The sequence below is a fragment of the Hippoglossus stenolepis genome, chromosome 15, assembly GCF_022539355.2.
Source record: "Hippoglossus stenolepis isolate QCI-W04-F060 chromosome 15, HSTE1.2, whole genome shotgun sequence".
Taxonomy (NCBI): Eukaryota; Metazoa; Chordata; class Actinopteri; order Pleuronectiformes; family Pleuronectidae; genus Hippoglossus; species Hippoglossus stenolepis.
Window position 1 is genome coordinate 19,077,179 of NC_061497.1, and position 19,211 is coordinate 19,096,389.

Below are 19,211 nucleotides of genomic sequence, written 5' to 3' on the forward strand. Positions count from 1 at the left end.
TGTCTGTTTCTAAAGCATTTATTCATTTACAACATATTTTTTGTCCGTATCTCAACAATACTCAGCTTAATTTCATATATGACGTATATGAAGATTTAAAAAGTAAATGTTGACAGTTTTCGATAAAAAGACAAAAAAAGTAATTAAAAAATATCTGAATATTTATCATAAACTATCTGTTTAAAAATCAAACATCTAATAAATATTATTAACATTGTTATTTTTTAACAATATTGTTGATTCGCATTATATAATAAACATTTTCATATTTTTCATATAAAAATGCATACGTAGATAATTACTTCGGAAATATTGAGTATTACATATATCATAAAAAGAAAAACTGTACAAGTTCGAGCAGGTTTTATTTTATTTGTGGTGCTTCATGACACATAGTGGTTACAACCCATCATCTTTATACTGGTCCAGAAATAAATAATTAAAAGTCGACACAGCAGGAAGAATTAAATGTTGTTCTTTTTCATTGCTACCATCTGTTTCCTGTGAAGAGGTTGACGAGACTCATTCTCTCTTCTTGGCTGCACCTCTGTTTGTCGCTCATGCTGGGGAGGGGAACAGGCTCGCTGTGCACACAGGTCTCATAGTGCGGACAGACTTTTAGATGAGCAGACATAGGAGGGATGTCGGACATGTGCCACGAGTCCACCGAGGAGAAGAGTCGGCTGAACTCCCAGACCTGGAGAGAAACAGGAGTCAGGAAGGAAACATGGATCACCGCTATTTACCTCCGCCAAAGAGGTTGTGTTTTCCAGGGAATGATTCATAGATATTGAAATAATAAGGAATATTTAGGGGATTATATGAAATGTGAGGAGACTGTTGGGCCTTGGTGGAGGTATGTGCTCCACTGAGTGAGCTTCTAGTTGTGTATGGATTGAATGCTGTTGTGTGTATGTCTCACAGGTTTGGCCCTCCACCTGGCTCCTCCATGTGAGTCGGGGGTTCTCTCCCAGCGGAGGGTGACCATCCCTCGGTCCTGCAGCAGAGAGGAGCACACCTGCCTCATGAGCCGGGACACCAGAGCCAGCTGGGACAGGGACAGACTGTCCAGGAAACTGGTCACGTGGCACAGCACCTCGTAGGGCAGCGAGCTCAGGGAGGCCTCCCCCCCTCCTCTGTCTACGAGGGTCGGTCGCAAGTTGAAGCTCCTCAGCTGCTGACTGTGGGGAAAACAAATTTTGGATTTTAAAAATGGTGATGATTTTATTCACAGAAAATATGTGAATCTAGACCGATGGAGGTGAAATGTGAGTTCTGCTCACTTGAAGGTGACGGTGGCCTTTTGCGTGGACGGCTCAAACCTCCCCTGGCTGTAGGTGCAGCCCAGGTACGCTAGGGGGCACCTCTGTTCGAACCATCCACTCAGACATGTCAGGATGTCACTGTGGACGTTCCTGGAGAGGAGACGAGATTTAAAGATACAGTCAGCGATTCTAAAGGAACCACAATCCCCTTTGATTATATACAACTGATAAAAACATCTGTAAAGAGGATATAACAACAATGCTCCTGATATAGGTCATCCAGCCTTTAATAGATTAATCAAACAACCTTCACAAGTAGCTGGTGGCGAACAAAGGCAAAAAACTATGAAGATAAAAATAGAACCTGGTCCTGTTTTATATGAACATTTGCATGACGTTTGTATAGTTTATCCTATGTCAAGATTTCCAATCGTTTGCATTGTTTCCTCAGTGTTGGTCCTTTGAGATAAGAGAAACAAACTCTTGAAAATGACACGTGTCAGGAGTAAGGATTAGAGCAGAGTCACATTCACGTCACAAACACAACCACATCGGTAGAGTTGTACGACACCTGACATGTGCGGCGAACTCTCTTCGGTGGAAGGTGTGACCGCAGAGAAAGGCGAAGACGCAGCTGGCTCTGCTGTGTCTGCTGTTCACGCTCTCTGCCTGCAGCTGCAGACGAAGCCTCAGCGGCCTGTCCACCATCACCTCCGCCAGGGTCGTCCTCCGTTTGAACGGTGCCGAGCGAAACGAGTGCGTCTGCGTTCCCACGTCAATGTAGAGGCAGTCGATTGCCTTGGACTCGCTGATCTGCACGGAAACAAACAGACCTGATTCATTCGGGTTAAAGGACCATACCGATTTGCATCTACAGTCACAACTGGACACATCAATATACGTTCTTATATTGGTAGCGTCGTCTGACCCCGACCTTGTGACCCATGACCTCCCCCTCAGTGTATCCCAGCAGGGTGGCTGCGGCTTCGTCACTGAACCAGTCCTCTTCGTTGACGCCGAGGTCTGATGTGTCCACGCCGCGCTGCTCACACGGAGCCCTCGCTACCGTCTCGTACATATGAACCCGACTCCTGTAGTGATAGCTTTCAGGGACCTTGAAGGAAGAAACACATGGGAATATACTACATTACATTAGGAAGATGGATAGAATATAGTGAAAAAAGCTTTTGTAAATTATTATTAGGTTGATTTTAAAGCTGCATTAGGTAACAGCACCACACTGGCTGCATTTGTCACTACAGCTGTGTTCCTGATTTAAAGGCTACCTGAGAAATGAAAGTTTTATTTTACAGTGAGTAAATTGCAGTCATCACCTTGAAGGAGCGTAGCGTCTGGACAGGAATAGGCTCCAGGCTCCCATAGACAAAATCTAACTCCCTCGGCGTGCAGGCGTGGATTTGTCCGAAGTTGAGCAGCATGCGTCCATGATGCACTATGTACATGCTGTACTCCTGTGGCGTGAGCTGCTTCCCCAGACGCTCCATCACCCCCTCCTGCCACGGGGCCAGTCCCATCACCCCGCTGTCCTGCGTCTCAGCCTCCTTTAAATCCCCCGCACTCTGGGCCTGACCCCTCTCAGCAGGTCTTGGGCTTTGTTCGGGATTACCCAGGTTTTCCTGCGCTACAGCACAGCCGCCTCTCTCCATGCTGAACATCATATCACACAGGTTGTGTTTCTCTTTGCTGAGGACGAGCCCGGCACTGTTCTGTACAGAACTGTTTTCTGCTGAGACGGATGTGTGGCGACCCATGGAAAATCATACAAGTAGAGAGATAGAAAATGACATAAATAAGTTGCAGTATTTTATGTGATTATGTGCATATGAAGGTTTTCATTTCAAAATTTCATCATAAAAATTTAATCCTCATAAATTGCTGTTTTGCAGGCCTGATTTTAGTTGGTCATCTTATTTAGTTTGGAAGGAAACAGTGCTTTCATTCACCTTTATTGGCATCACTGTTTGTGACACCAGTGACAAACTCTGCCATCGCCATCTCCTCTTTCTTCTCCTCCCTTATTTCCTCCTCCTCTTCTTCCTCCATCTGCTCTGGATAGAGGGGCCTCATTTTCAGGCGGCTATAGAGCTCTGCCTGATCAGCCAGGGCCACGGCCACATCCAGAGCCTCCCCCTGCCCCTCGTTATCCTTCAGCACATTCTCCTGCAGGGTTATGTAGCTGTGTGGGTTTGTGTCGTCGGTCGGCCAGCGGAGCCACTCCATGGAGCAGCACACCACGCTGGCCGGACACACTTGGAGGTGAGCGGCCTGCGAGGAGCGGGGCAGCTGGACCGGGCAGCCGTACCCGGCGTTGAGGCACGGCACCCTCACGTTCGGGCAGAGCAGCAGGTGATCCTCCTCTTTGCACAGGTGGAACAGAGCTCCACAGTGCAGGCGGCAGGGGATGAGGGCACAGCACACAGAGACCTCCACCCGAGCCCTGCAGCGCCGGCTGTAGCAGGAGTCACAGTGGACATGCTGCCGCTCCCTGGACGCTCGAGAGCGACGACTCTGATTGAATGAGAAAGAAAGGAGATGAACTAAGATGACAGCATAGAATAAGAGCATTTTAAACATGGTACACTGTGTTGGTTTAAACTTTGATCAGTGAAGAAATTAAAGGTGCTCACCATTTTTACAGGATCAGACGTTTAGTGATCCTGCAAGAAAACACAGAAAACAATGTGATGTCAAATTATTAGATTAACCAAAGATTGATTCTTTTGAACAGATGATTCTGGTGAATAGTTTTTAAAGGCCTGATGTGCTACAAGTCCCAGTAATTGATACAATAAAACATGATGCAATAAAGCATAGGTAAAACTAGAGGATGATGATGCAGCTATTGGAAAAGTCAATTGATTTAATTGTCGTAGAACAATGCAAATCTGAAGGTAATGTCACTTCAATCCATCCAATAGTTATTAAGATATTTCAGTCTGGACTAAGTTAGTGACAAAGATCAGCAGCACAAAAGACAAGGACAGGAATCATTTGCACACTCATGCATTAAGAATAAAACAAATGTCCATTGGCTCTACAGCATTCTTATAAACAATTTATTCAAATGTACTTATTCAACCTGTTACTTTTATTTAAGAGCTGATATTCAGGGTAAATGGTAAACTACAGGCCTACATGCCCAAAATAATATAACTTTTAAACAGTTTTACTTCTTGTCAGGTAGTTTCACTGCACTGCTTACACTTTAGATACAACAGGAAAAAAAATACATTATCAATACACTCACAACAGAATCAAACTTTGTGGTCTTACCAATGAGCCACTGCGGACGTCTTGTTTCCTCTCTTTGGTTTTATAATGTTGTTTTCAGTGTCCGTGCTCTTTGAACTGACGGGTTAAAATTAGCCGAGCGGCACCGAGCAGGTTCAGCAGGAGGAATCCCCCCCCCCTCCTCAGATTGTCCCTCTGCTCCTCTCACTGGATTCAAGTCACAGCCACCAAACTGCATTCATTAGTTTCTACAGCTCTTCGGCTCTTCTAAGTTTCAATTGTCTTAAATCTCCACAAGAGGACACTGTTGGGATGTGACATCAGCCTGATTTTGCTCCGCACAGGTTGAAATCAGTGATCAGCAGCATGATCATGTGTATGAGAGGAAAGAGAGATTCCCTGATGCCTTATGGGACTGGTAACTCAAACCACGTTTCTGAGCACCTGTGTAACATTTCTCCCCCAGCACTTTGCTCTATTAATAACACACACACACACACACACACACACACACACACACACACACACACACACACACACACACACACACACACACAGCACAAACGGACACTTGGTCTTTAAAGCACCAGACGGAGTGCATGGGACATGTTTCTCTCCAGCTCGTGCGGCGGTAGGCCAAAGTGATTCATTCTTCGTGTTGACTCTTAGTCTCTGTTGTTTGCATATTGCCAGGCTGATTATAATGTGAGACGTTGAAATTCATAGTTTCGTCTCTGTTTCCAGGTCAGACGTCTACAGATCACACAAAGTGGAACAAGAGGATCTGAAGGATGGTATGGTTTTGTTTTGCAACTGTTACCTCAAATAGTTTGCTCATTTTATTTCCCTTTAAGTAGCTTAAAGGTCAAACATATCATTCCTGTGTGACTCTGTCCTATAAAGTTCATTTTGTTTAGGAGAAGGTATCTTCGCAAACTTTAGGATCTCCTATATAAAGTTTTGTTGGTTTAAAAAAGTTTGGCTGCATGATTATTGACCCGTATGCAGGTCAGCAGGGTAAATAGAGATTAAAGGGTAATGATGTAATAAAACTTATAGTAAATATACATGATCTTGCAAAAGTAATGTGGACATTTGTTGTGTTACTCTCTTGACTACTAACTGATAGTTGCTTTCCGTTGTTCTTCCCATCAGAGTCGTCAGTCTCGAGCGTCCAGGGAGCGGCAGCATGTCCACTGTGACTCCTGCTACAGCCGGCGCTGCAGGGCTCGGGTGGAGGTCTCTGTGTGCTGTGCCCTCATCCCCTGCCGCCTGCACTGTGGAGCTCTGTTCCACCTGTGCAAAGAGGAGGATCACCTGCTGCTCTGCCCGAACGTGAGGGTGCCGTGCCTCAACGCCGGGTACGGCTGCCCGGTCCAGCTGCCCCGCTCCTCGCAGGCCGCTCACCTCCAGGTGTGCCCGGCCAGCGTGGTGTGCTGCTCCATGGAGTGGAACCGCTGGCCGTCCCAAGATGCTCACTCCTATCCCAACACAGAGCTGCACGAAAACCTGCTCAGAGAAAGAAAGCAGGGAGGATGTCTGGACCTGGCCATGGCCCTGAAAGACCAGGACCGCCTGTTTCACTCCATGAAGATGAAGAGACTGTTCCCTGAGCTCATCCAGGGTGTAGATGAGGAGGAGAAAAAAGAAGAAAGGAGGGAGGAGGAGAGGAGGAAGGAAAGGCAGAAAAAAGCTTCCTTGGTGAAGGAGGCAGCAGAAAAGGAGGCCGGTGCTCACACCTGGGAGTCTTTTGTCACGTTGAACATCCAAGACAAAGATGACGATGAAGATGAAGTTGAGGTTGAAAATGATCAGCTGTTGACTCAGGAGGAGAGAGAGGCTATTGCCACGGCCTCAAGCATTGATGCTAATCTGTTAGAAAACTACAGGGCTTGGGAGCATATGTTCAGTATGGAGAGGGGCGGCTGCAGGGAGGCTGGAGAGGCAGCTGTGGGAGGCACAGGCCAGGGACCGGCTAAAGGGAACAGCAAAGGCCTGGGCCTGATTGAGGAAGATGCAGCAGATATGTGTGTGGGTGCAACAGCATCCAACACCTGCAAACAGGTGAGCAGGGCAGCCACATCCTCCTCCTCCTCATCCAGCGGCAAACTGACGAAGAAGAAGTTTGTGTACGGATACTTGGAGCCCATGAAGATCATCACTGTGCGCACATTTAATGTCCCAACCAGCTTCTCTGCCAAGCAGTGCCGCATCCGCAACCCTGGTTTCTACAGGAGGGAGAGCCGGGCCGTGGACACCAGCGACCTGGGGGTGACGTTAAAGGACATGCCTGTGTGGGAGGAAATTCAGGTGAGGGAGAGAAATCAATGTAAGGCTACATCCATAAAAACTGCAATTTGGGAGAAAAAGATTTTGAATATTTACCACAGGGTGCGTTTGATTTGCCCCACAGGCCTCTCTGCTGTGCTCCCTGGAGAAGGAGCAGAGGGGTCACCTCATCGCAGAGAGCGCGTGCTCAGACGGTCTGCTGCAAGACGAGGGCACGCAGACCTACAACTTCCTGTCCGCTCCCTTTCAGAGGAACACGTCGCTGGCCCATCTGACTGCCGGGAAACCGCTGGAGCTGCACCTTCAGCTGCAGGTGGAGAGCGTCACCAGCCGACACCACAAGGCCAGCTCCGCCTTCACCTTCCTCTGCGGACACACCTTTCAGCGCAGAGAATACGGCAAACATTACAAGTGGGGTTTCTTTTCTACTGCAGTAACAAAATGTTTTGGTTTCTTCATAGTTTTAGGATTCAAGTAAGATAGAGAACCTGAGAAATTGTCATATATCAGTGAACTTTTGTGTTTTAACTCAGATCAGGTCTTCGTCTTGGAGACGAGACCTTCAGTTCAACATGTTTCTGTGTTTACAGGAATATCCACAGTGACATCCAGATGTGTGTGAATGGATGGTTCGAGCAGAGGTGCCCCCTCGCGTACCTGGGCTGCACCTACAGCCAGAGGAGGTTCCAGCCGTCCACACATGAAGCCAGCGTCACCTTCAAGTGAGGTTATGCAAAAAGTTTGTCCTTAATATGCTGAAGAACTGATTCCACCTTCCTTCTTTTAAATACAGTAGAGGTGTTAATGAATACATGACAAATACAAGACAAAAATAATCTACTATTGTAAATATGACATGTCCTTAAGGCCAGTTACATGTGTCTCAGCATGTTCTTCTGAATACGTTGGAAAATGAAACATCTGGAGGTTGAGAGTTAAAGAGGTGAGTTTATGAAATCTCTGTAGGAGGCTGTCACTCACGGTGGTTTAGTGGCATTGTGGGTAATGAAGGCTTCAGATTTTTACAAGAAAGAAGGATGCGTGGAATAATAAAGGAAGACATAGTTCTGCTGCTCGACTTTATCATTTTCCTTTCAATTTCATGACATTAGTCCCATAATTTCACAGGCGCGCCATGAAATTTCAACAGAGCACTCTTTTCTTTTACTCCTTTAACTGTTTTACTGCCAATAAGAACTTCAACATCAGTGATTTCATCCAGGCAAAGCAAAGAAGTGAGGGGAAGTGCAGAATGTAGTGAGCTAGTAGAGTGAAGAAGGAGGGAGGTGAACATCTGTGAAGAAGCTGTTTTCTCAGCACCAGATGAATCAACATTGATCCACTGTGATTAATTAAATTTCCCATGAATCCCCAGTGGATACATAAGTCATGCACGGCAGAAAAATGTGCTGCACTTTTAAAGAGTTTCAACTTTGCTTCCAGTGAGAGTCTGGGCTGCTTCAGCCTGCACTCCACCATCCCACTGGGTGACGCTCCCCAGCCGTCCAGGAGCTCTGCGGACTCCTTACCCTCTCAGAGCAGGAGAGGAGGTCGTGCAGGAGGAGAGGAGGCCTCTCTGAGCTTGCTGCCGTACGAGGTGCTGTGCCACGTGACCAGTTTCCTGGACAGTCTGTCCCTGTCTCAGCTGGCTCTGGTGTCCCAGCTCATGAGGCAGGTGTGCTCCTCTCTGCTGCAGGACCGAGGGATGGTCACCCTCCGCTGGGAGAGGACCACGGACTCACATGGAGGAGCCAGGTGGAGGGTGAAACAGACGGTAAGCCAAGAGCCAACGACAGAGGATGAAAAGCATGTATTTAAACTTTCATTAAAGCGGCATCGGGCAGTTTAAAGTACAGTCAAATATTTACTTACTATATACTTGTGGTATCATGATACTTTGTACACTAGCTAACTGCATATACCACATTTATGCATTCATTCAAATACTATTCCTCCGTGCACTTTTGAACTGCCGTAGTGTGGTCTGTTGTTTGTGAAAACCTGGTCACACCTGCCGCATTTTGAAAATGGATGTGTGTATATGTATTTTAGGGAAATTACTACTTTTTTTATTTCGGCACTCATAACTTTCTCATATTAAATATTATTTTTATTTTGTCCTTGAGAGGTCACAGGTTTTACTGAACAGTGAGCACTTTTAATTTTTACACTAATGCTTCTGGACTATTGATTTAGAAATACAAGAATTTTAATTGTATTGTATAATTAATTGTATTTGTGTTGATTTTACTTTAAGAAAAAGAATTGAGTACTTCTTACACCCTTGGAGATACCCAACGCTTTATCAGAGATAAATATTGTACAGGTATATCTCTAGTATAAAATGCATTGTCCTTCACTGCATTATCTAATATTTCATGTTTGGTAGAATTCAACATAATTTCAAGAAGAATTTTCCCTCTAGAATATCATTGTCAGGATTTAATGTCCCATCTCTTTTTGTGACTGAAGGTGTGGCAGTTCAGCAACCTGTTCTCTCCCGTGGACGCCTGGTGCTTCCGAGACGTGCCGTCCATTTCGGAGCATCTAAAGCGGTGTCCCTACTACACGACGGAGTCCAGGACAGACAAGGTCCAACTGCCGCGTTTCAGAGAAGACGTCCAAACCAACATGAGCTGCAAAGGTCCCACTCTGGTCGACTTGGTCCAGCAGAAGAGGATCATGATGTAGAGCCACATTCGACCGTATCTGTTCTTATATAAGACAGGTAGCCGGCAACACCAAGACATCATGACCTGCCTGGTTTGGGTCATATCAGATTCACCCCTTCTTGTTTTATCTCCCCATGTCCACTGTCAATTAGAAATAAAGGAGAAAATGGCAATAAAATAATGACTTGATTGACAGTGATGTTATTTAGCACAGGTCTGAAAGCAGCTACACAGGGCCGCCGCCCTCTAATGGCGACTCTTAGCGCTGTCTGTGTTAGTGAGGATGTCCGCTCTGAAAAACAGCTCCGTGTTCGTGAAGGATATGAGAGTCGGGCCGGTTCTTCCCATCATCACTGCTTAGTGAGATACTTTTGATTCATTCATTTAATGATAACTGAAATTGACTCAATAGTGGTAGAAGTCCTCCAAATCCTCATCAATCCTTCATTTAATAGAAAAATACTCCATTGTAGTAACATGATGAATATTATGTAGAAAAATGAACTTAAAATATCAAAAAGTGAAAGTATTCTAACCTTACCTGTATGTCTCAGTGCATCATGTTATATTTGTCAATATGCACAGCAGCGTGTTGTAAAAGTGCAGATTTGCTGTGTTCTGAGTTAAAAGTCTCAATCTGACACAAAGTACTTTCAGTGTGAGCAGTGGTGTAAGAGCACTAAACATTATGTATTCTGTTTTATTGTGTAAAAATGTTATCTTTGGTTTGTCCTGTTCGAGGCGATATCTTTACGATGTAGAGCTGCTTGGAAAAAGCAACAAGCAGAGGAGGTTACGATCATACTGGTCACCAACTGGCACTTTGTAGCCTTGTTTAGATAAAGTTATATTATTACTGGTCTAATCAATCACGCTACAGTGTGTAAGAACCCTGATCACCAGATAAACCTCAGGGGTTGAGGAAAGAAATTGAAATAAACTTCCGAGACACAAAATCTGCTTTCAGGTTTTCTCTAATCTTTTATATTTTGGTGAAATATTACATTTTTCTTGACACCTTGAGGCTTCAGACTGAAATGAAACCCTGTGAGAAGTTTGGAGTGGAACTAAATCAATTCATAGACACCTGAAACCAGTGACATCTGTAGACTCTGGGGTTTATATTGTTTTTTATAACATTATCACATGTTTTTTTCTCCTTATTTGAAAAACGACTTATAATTCCAGATGTCCGATAAACGTAGTGGAGTAAAAGTGTGATATTTCCTTCTGAATGGAACAAGAATGGAAACACTTTCCATATTTTGTATCCATGTGTAAAAAATCCCGGAGCTCTTCAGTGATGAATCTTGAAACCTGAAACGATAAATGTATGACAGCGCCTCCGGTTTTGTCATTTGAGCTTTGTCGCCCGTCCATTCAGTGTCGGCGGCTGCTGCCTCGTCAGCCTTTTCTCTGTGCTGCCGTTGTGAAACACAAAAGACGCTGGTCTCTTTTCTCTGGAACAATAACACGGCTGAATGTGACCAGCAACATCACTGAAACCTTTCTGTCCCCGGAGTCCCAAAAGTCACCTTTTGGTCGATTTTCTTTTTTATTGCTCATCTTATGGAACCCAAATCGTCCAGTTTTGTTCACATCCTGCCAAAAACAAGGGATGAGGTCTGGTGATGGACTGGTTGTCGTGGAAACGGACTCCTACCCCGTAATTCAGCTGACGAGCAGAAAATGAACAGGGAGCACGAACTGCTGTTTAAGACAAAACTTGTTTCAACGGAGCGTCTGACTAAGTTTTCATGTTTGTGGAGGCGTCTCGTGGATTTTTGTGGGGTCACTAGTAAGTCAGAGACATGTCCGGGACCAAACCACGTGAGTAAACACTTTTTATTGTTTGAGCAACGGTGAAGTTTGATGAACATCAGGGGGCGGATATTTAATATCATCTGAAAAAGAGTAATGATGGTCTGAGGAGTTTGATTTCACTGGTGTAGCTTGTTTAAATTTATTTAAGTTGTGTGTGTGTGTGTGTGTGTGTGTGTGTGTGTGTGTGTGTGTGTGTGTGTGTGTGTGTGTGTGTGTGTGTGTGTGTGTGTGTGTGTGTCGTGTCCCCGACAAGAGCTTCCAGACTCGGATCCAGAAGACACGTCAGAGGAGCTGACAGCTGTGGTGTGTCTAGAGTCAGACCTGCAGGATGGACAGTGAGGAACCTTATCAGAATCAGAACCAGAATCAGAATCTGGTTTTATTGCCAAGCAGGTTTACACATACAAGGCATTTGCTGGGGTGTAGTTGTGCAAGGAAAGCAAATTTAATATTAAAAATATTATAAGCACCAGGGGAGGGATTGTGTGATACTGTTACAGAAATGTTATCCCACAGGCGTTCAAGACCTAATTTGGACTTTAACGTCATTGCAGTATCTTGTGTGTATCTGTGTGTGTGTATGTGTGTGTTACCTCAGGATGATGGAGGTGGAGGTGGGACATCACAGCGTGTTGTTGACGCGCTGCGAGGGCAAGTACAGCGCCATCGGCAACCAGTGTACGCACTATGGCGCTCCGCTCAGCAAAGGTAAACACACAGGAGTCAGATCAGTAGAAGACACACTTTCTGTGCAGAATAAAAATGACAAAACATCTGGACCAACAGGGTGACTCTGTGAGGCTGAGAGGATGGTGCACTATATACTAGAGGCCTACTATATGCTATATATTGTATGACACAATGATGATATAAAATACAGTAGTAGAGGCACTATAATATGTTTTGTGAGGATTATATGAGTTTTATGGAAGCAGAGCATTTTTTATATATTCAACCAGTGCAACCATAGTGTTTGCAGTTGTTTTGCGTCTCTTTGTAGATGTTCTGTGTCTCTGTGGTTACTACGTGTCTTAATGTTGTTGTTTTGCATCTGTTGAATGTGACTTTGTGTCTCTTTGTGGTTGTTTTTGTGACACTTTGTTGTCAATTAATTGACTTTTCAACAAGAAATGTTACTGTCCCTCCTAACCAGCTCTGGCCCAGGGCCCAGGGGCCTGTGTCCAGTAGACCTGTTCAGTAATGTGTTCATGGTACTGAGTATATAACTGATGTGTGTGTGTGTGTGTGTGTTTAGGGGTTATCTCAGGCCACAGAGTACGCTGCCCGTGGCATGGCTCCTGTTTTAACATCCATACAGGAGATTTGGAGGAGTGTCCTGGCATGGACTGTTTACCCTGCCACAAGGTACGACCTGGACGGACAGACAGATGTTTAGCTCACGAGGAGATTTGCATTGATTTTAACTTTATTTTTTCTCTTTCCAAGGTCAAAATTCAAAACAGCAAAGTGTATGTGTCAGTAAACAAGAAGGTAAACAGTTGAACCTCTTCAATTCCTTTTCATTTGATGTTGCTTCTCCTCAGAGTGATGCTGCTTCCTGTCTCATCACATAATTACACATTTCAATCTACTGTTTAGTTCTGTGTGTGTTGGAAAAGAAAAAATTGGTATGAACTAACAGGAGACAGTTGAACTAGCAGCAAAATTAAATGAAAAAACAACAATTCTGTAATGAATAATATAGAATAGATTTCATTGCATTACTGATGATTTTGTGTGTGTGTGTGTGTGTGTGTGTGTGTGTGTGTGTGTGTGTGTGTGTGTGTGTGTGTGTGTGTGTGTGTGTGTGTGTGTGTGTGTGTGTGTGTGATTCAGACTCTCCGGCAGGAAAAACGATTAAAGAGTATGGGAGCTGCAGTACCAGGAGTTACTCACACTGTTCTGCTGCTGGGAGGAGGTGAGTGTGGACGACTTGGATCTGTATCGGGAATATACACACAGTTATGTACGGGTTTATAAAATAATAGAAATGTATGTACAAACAGCTACATTTATACATAAGGCAAAATATGAAAGTCATGGCGGCCCATCTCCCATCCACTAACACGGAGGAGGTGGGATGTATATCCTCTACTGCAGCCAGCCACCAGGTGACGATAGAGACATGTTGGCTTCACTTTTGGGGAGCCGTCCATCTTTATATACAGTCTATGGTCAGGAGCTTGTCAGGTCATCTGTTTCCTCAGTGTGTGTGACGGTGTGTGTGTGTGTGTGTTGTCTCTGTACAGGCGCTGCGTCTCTGATCTGCGCTGAGACTCTACGGCAGGAATACTTTGGCGGCAGAATAATCATGGTCACCAGAGACGACCTTTTACCTTACGACAAAACCAGACTCAGCAAGGTGCAAACAACGTGTCACAACATTTAAGTGATGAATATATTTGTGTGTGTGTGTCTGTGTGTGTGTTGTTTTCACTTACACACACACTCCCTGCACGTTACAGGTGATGAATGTGGAGAGTGACAGTATTCTGCTGAGGAGGATGGAGTTTTTCCATCAGTACGACATTGAGGTGTGGCTCAGGAAAGAAGTGAGTTCTTCTCCTGTCCACTCACATCTACCCTGCTTCATTTTGTCCGACGCACAATCAGAGTGTCAACAGATTCCTCATTTAATAACCGCTGTGTTTCCAGGCGCTGTCAGTGGACACAGACAAGAAGATGGTCACATTGGACGATGGTTCAGTCCAGAGCTACGACCAGCTCCTCATCTCAACAGGCTGCAGGTAAATACTGCCTCAGGTGTGTGAAAGGTGCAGATGTAGGATTTAGAAATTAAATATTCATAGTTATGTTTATGTTATGTCATCGGCATCTTTCAACCAAGTTTCATGGGGAATCCATATTGTTGGTTTTGAGTAGTCTAGCCTAAAATCAAATAAACGGACAGGGGTGACATTGGAACATCATTGGCGAAGTATAAACCTGAGGGCATTTCTTGCAGCACCTTTGTCCAAACTAGGTTATTCAGTGAACCAGGACAACAGCAGATACCTTTACTTTGTGTAGTGGTCATCGTTGCAGCATCACTACACTGCAGCACATTTCTTATGAGCAGAGTTTTGACCTGTCCTTCAGAGCAAAGGGTCTGAATGTGCCCGGCATCAAGCTGCAGAATGTCAAGATGCTGGAGACGCCAGAGGACGCCCGACAAATCCACACAGTCTGTCTGGGCTGCAACGTGGTCCTCGTGGGAACCTCGTTTGTTGGTACATGATCTCACGGCTCTAAATGTGTGGTGGTTTATTTGATTGTAAAATATCAGTTTTGCAATATATGTCAATCAGTTTTATGTCTATTGATAAATATAAAAGAAATGCATGACAAAAAATAATAGTCAGATGATTAATGAAGTAAGAAGGACTGTTATACTTTACTTTCTCTATTTAATTGTCAATCATTTTAAATCAAAACCTAATTAATTGCCATCTTACAAATTTGATTATTTATTATTTAGATAAATTAAAACCAAATTTACTACACACATTCATTTTTATGTTATTTATTTATTTTACTTTTAAATAAATTAGAAGCTAATTTGTTTCACTGATAAAATGTATTCATTGCTATTTTTAATAGATTAAAACCTAATATATTTCACTCATCTTACTTTCAGAGAAATGTAATTTACTCCTCTACTTATGCGTCACTAGCTCATTTTATTTTCTAACCCCCCTTTTTATACTTTGTTAAATCTCTCAGCACACATTTAATTATTATTATCATTTAGTTATAACTATAATTTTCCCTGTGTAATATTTGCCCTTTCCTATGTAATTAGAATGATGATCATGTTATTGTGTGTCCAAAGCAATGATTGGATGAAAAGTATAAAGCCTATTTCTTTTATTCTACATTTTAACAATTTAAATAAAACAATCATTTATTAATGTGGTTTGTCTTTAATTGTCATATTATCATGTTTTTCAGGTATGGAAGTTGCATCTTATCTAATTGACAAAGCCTCCAGTGTCACAGTGATCGGCAGCAGCGAGCTGCCGTACCAGAACACACTGGGTCCGGAAATCGGCAAAGTCACCATGATGGTAAAAGAAAGAAAGAGACGGAGGGAGAGAGAGGACGTCCTGAATTACTTCTCCACATGTTTATCTACAGTTTCGGTTTAAACTCTGTTTTTCCTGCAGATGCTGTCGGAGCAGAATGTGAAATTCTACATGAACGATAATGTGACTGAGATCAGAGGTGTCGACGGCAAGGTCAAACTGAAACACACACTTTGACATGAACATCAGAAAACACAGAGGGACATTTTGTCTCACTGTCCTCTTGTCCTCCTGCAGGTGAAGGAGGTCGTGCTTAAAAGTGGAAAAGTCATTGCGGCCGATGTTCTGATCGTTGGCATCGGTGAGAGCAGTTTTACAGCTTCTCGTTTTCCTGCTCGTTCTCTTCATCACTCTTTAGTATCTTCCAAAGATATTACATTGATGTAAAAGATTCTTTCTGTAATTGTATATTTTAGTTGTAGAAACGTCACTGATAGACTCGATATTTCGGTTCTGCGGAAATTACTCAAACAACCAGCAACGTTCCCACAGAACCTGCTCAGCAACACGTGTCCTCTTCTGTTCTTCCTTCAGGCATCGTCCCAAACTCTGAGCTCCTGAGAGGCAGCAACGTCCAGATGGATGCGAAACACTTTGTACCAGTCGACAAAGTCAGTTGGTCTCCATTACAACCTGATTATCTACATCTCATCATGTCATTCTCAACACATGAACCTGAATCCACTCAGGGGGTTTGTGGAGATTTACCCCCACTGCTGATACAGTTAAAGCCCAATAGAAAAATATAGAACTGGAAACTCTTCACTTTGCCATAAACAGGGCAACATATGAATTGATGGTTACTAAATGTGAAAATGACATAATATATAATGAATTTGTGAATATATATTTATTTTTTAAATCTACAAATGTTATGCTTCACTGTGATGTTACTCACTGTATGTTTTGGGTGAATCAGAACAAAGAGAGGTACCAACTCCCTGATAGAACTCCTTTTGAAATAGATCACTATATAGTCATACTGATGTGATATAGATTACATTCAAAAGTTGTTGTATTTTATCTGAACCTCAGAGACACAACTGAAACATGTCATTGATCAAAATCGTCATTATTTATTACTCCTTTATGTTTTTGAGCAGTTAAACAGGCCACAGGGTTCCCGGTGCCCCAAACAGAAAAAAGTATAATAAAACATTCTGCACTCATCAGTGTCCTGCCTGTATCTCCCTCCTGCAGTACACGCGCACCAATGTCCCTGATGTGTTCTGTGGGGGCGACCTCGCCACCTTCCCCCTGGCGATGGCCAACAACCGAATGGTCAACATCGGACACTGGCAGATGGCACAAGCACACGGTAACGTGGAGTCACAGAGCTCTGGATGCAGCCTGTAAAAGTGATATAATTCTGTTCTTTTATGATATGATGTATAGCCTATATCGTGTAGAAAGATAAAATACTATAAAACAAACTAACTATAAAATAGTTATTACAACTATGTTTAATTTAGGATCATCCAGTGGATTTGTGGCAACATCTTTCTCAAAAAAGAGCAGCTGTGGATATTGAGAAGTTTCCTCCAAGCTACAAGTAAATAAACTCTCATTGTCTGTTATTTTATCTGTTTAATATATGAGTGTTTTTCTAATTTGTTGTTTAGGAAGAATAGCAGCTCTGAACATGATGAATAAACCGACTGAACTCAACACAGTTCCTTTCTACTGGACCGTCCTACTGGGGAAAACAATCCGATATGCAGGTGAGAGTCTCAGTATTAATTAAACTCGACCAATATTGTTTGTATAACAACATTTAAGTTAATAACTAACTGACCGTTTGGACCCTTCAATCACAGAGAGCCACAGTAACAATTCACTGTTTGTTCAAACTACAGTATCTACACTGATTATTCTGATTTCCCCACCGACCACCATCAAATCAAATGTGATGTCTTTATTCTGGTGCAGGTTATGGGGAGGGATACACTGAGCTTGTGGTGAAAGGGAGGTTTGAGGACATGAAGTTCCTGGCATTGTACATCAAGTAAGCTGAGAAACAAACAAAGTACGACTCCTTTAACAGATCGAATATGTGTATTTATATTTTGTATTACTCTCACCTCAGGAACGATGAAGTTATTGCCGTAGCGAGTCTCAACTATGACCCAGCAGCGTCTGCGGTGGCTGAGAGGTTCGCATCAGGAAAAGTCATCACGAAGAAAGAGGCTCAGTATGAAAAATCTTTCTCTTTCTTTCTCCTCCTTTCTTTCTTTCTTTCTTTCTTTTGAATAAAGAGGCTCAGTTCATTGCATCAGACTATATTGCACTTATGTTTCCCAGAATGATAAAGTGGCTGAGTCTGTGAATAATAACAACAGCTTGCTAACACGTTTAGCAAGTTCGGACGATGCGTCTCGAGTCCCTCCCATTGTACAAACATGAAGCCAAAATACCCCGACTACGAGTGCTGCCATCTTGTGGTGATGATGTAAAGTGGAGCTGGAGTCTGCACAGTGGTGATCAGGGATGGAGCTGTGGTATTGCTCTCAGTCTCAGCTGCACCTAAATTGACTTTTTAGTTTGGTCCATGTCCCATCCACTAACATGGGGGAGGCTGGGTTCATGACTCTTACTGCAGTCAACCAATAGGGGGCACTCCAGATGTTTTGGCTTGACTTTCGGGGAGCTGTCATGTCATCCATCTTTATAAACAGTCTATGGTTGAATCGAGCGTCTGGATGTTTCGAACACTCTTGTACTTCTTATGTATTTTCCAGAATATCAGATGTTTATATAAAAACATGAGGTGTCTCCTTCCTGACAGGTCAGATGATCTGAGCTGGCTGCAGCTGTCCTGATCTTCATCTCTCTCCTCATCTTCTCAACAATGTCGGCGTGAAGCCTACGTCCTTCATCTGTCTCTTCATCGTCACTGCTCTCGCCGAGGACGGAGAGGGGAAGACATTATGAAAACGTTTGATGTCGACCCCCAGTGTAGTGTCCTGCTCTGTGTGTTGCTGCAGGTTGTGTGGATTTCACCCGTGCGTCACACCGTCAGTGTTCATGTGAGGCGGACTTCACCGTGCACACAACAGATACCTCAGATGGATGCAGATTTTTTTGGGGACTTGTCTTTTTTAAAGTATTTTGTATCATTTCTTTAGAGTTTAATCTTTGTTTTAAATTCATGGATTTATGTTTCCAGAGGTATTTCAGTGACATCACATTTGAGATGCTCCAGTCAGAATTTAAATACGGTGCCTTTCTACTTGGATGGGGCTGCTGGGAAAACAGGAAGTGACCTTGATGCCCACTGCGACAGTGTACGTGCTCCGACCAGTGAGTCTGACGGGGCTAGTGGTGGTGGTGGTGGTAGGGGGTTATGGGGAACCGAGCGGGGGTGTTGGGCTCTTTGATGCAGAGATGCTGAAACAGGCAACGGGAACAAAACACACCGACGGGGAAACAATGAGCCTTCGGAGAACGGAACACAAAGGCAGTGGGACAAAGTGCTGTGTTGTCCTCTCTCTCTCTGCTGGAGTGTCACTGTCTTTACTTCACACCGGTCGTTCCACCTCCACGTTTACTTTGAGCTCAGCAGCTCGTCTCATTTTCACTGTATCGACACAGTTCAACTCGTGCAAACTTTGTAAGGCCATTTTTTTGGACTGAAGATTGTCTCATATTTTATTTTGTTATATGTCAATGAAGCTTTTTCTTTGCACAGGGCAAATTTAATAGAATTTAAAATCATAATCACATTTATTTATTTTCTTTATAATCAATTGAGAAATTGTATTTTTATGTTTATTTATTGGCTAAAAGTACATATTAAATACCTGGAATCAAGGTCCTTCAACACA

At 43.5% G+C, this 19,211-nt stretch overlaps 3 protein-coding genes across 4 annotated transcripts; 2 read left to right on the top strand and 1 right to left on the bottom strand.

Moving 5' to 3' along the window:
- Positions 1 to 348: 348 nt before the first annotated feature.
- Positions 349 to 4,930, bottom strand: LOC118122411 (F-box only protein 40). The gene is made up of 9 exons (XM_035179119.2): positions 4,560 to 4,930; positions 3,914 to 3,943; positions 3,230 to 3,794; positions 2,600 to 3,012; positions 2,200 to 2,379; positions 1,837 to 2,078; positions 1,284 to 1,415; positions 923 to 1,181; positions 349 to 697 (listed from the first exon to the last, which is right to left on the bottom strand). The coding sequence occupies exons 2-9, from the start codon at positions 3,914 to 3,916 to the stop codon at positions 488 to 490; spliced, it is 2,004 nt and encodes a 667-aa protein (XP_035035010.1). The 5' UTR covers positions 3,917 to 3,943; positions 4,560 to 4,930; the 3' UTR covers positions 349 to 487.
- An 81-nt stretch (positions 4,931 to 5,011) lies between these two features.
- LOC118122054 (F-box only protein 40) lies at positions 5,012 to 10,176 on the top strand. Of its 2 annotated transcripts, none has more exons than XM_035178473.2 (7): positions 5,012 to 5,148; positions 5,262 to 5,311; positions 5,673 to 6,827; positions 6,931 to 7,217; positions 7,397 to 7,528; positions 8,250 to 8,580; positions 9,279 to 10,176. In XM_035178473.2, the coding sequence occupies exons 2-7, from the start codon at positions 5,309 to 5,311 to the stop codon at positions 9,495 to 9,497; spliced, it is 2,127 nt and encodes a 708-aa protein (XP_035034364.2). In that variant the 5' UTR covers positions 5,012 to 5,148; positions 5,262 to 5,308; the 3' UTR covers positions 9,498 to 10,176. The 2 variants fall into 2 exon arrangements, with proteins under 2 accessions (XP_035034364.2, XP_035034365.2); XM_035178474.2 differs by having other exon boundaries at positions 5,091 to 5,158.
- Positions 10,177 to 10,587: 411 nt separating this feature from the next.
- Positions 10,588 to 19,185, top strand: aifm5 (apoptosis inducing factor mitochondria associated 5). Its single transcript, XM_047343404.1, has 18 exons — positions 10,588 to 11,637; positions 11,901 to 12,010; positions 12,558 to 12,667; positions 12,749 to 12,793; positions 13,139 to 13,220; positions 13,552 to 13,664; positions 13,768 to 13,854; positions 13,958 to 14,049; positions 14,402 to 14,532; positions 15,254 to 15,369; positions 15,469 to 15,540; positions 15,625 to 15,688; positions 15,922 to 15,998; positions 16,588 to 16,705; positions 17,010 to 17,108; positions 17,317 to 17,392; positions 17,474 to 17,578; positions 18,173 to 19,185. Exons 2-18 carry the CDS (start codon positions 11,902 to 11,904, stop codon positions 18,204 to 18,206), a joined length of 1,530 nt encoding a protein of 509 aa, XP_047199360.1. The 5' UTR covers positions 10,588 to 11,637; position 11,901; the 3' UTR covers positions 18,207 to 19,185.
- Positions 19,186 to 19,211: the final 26 nt, after the last annotated feature.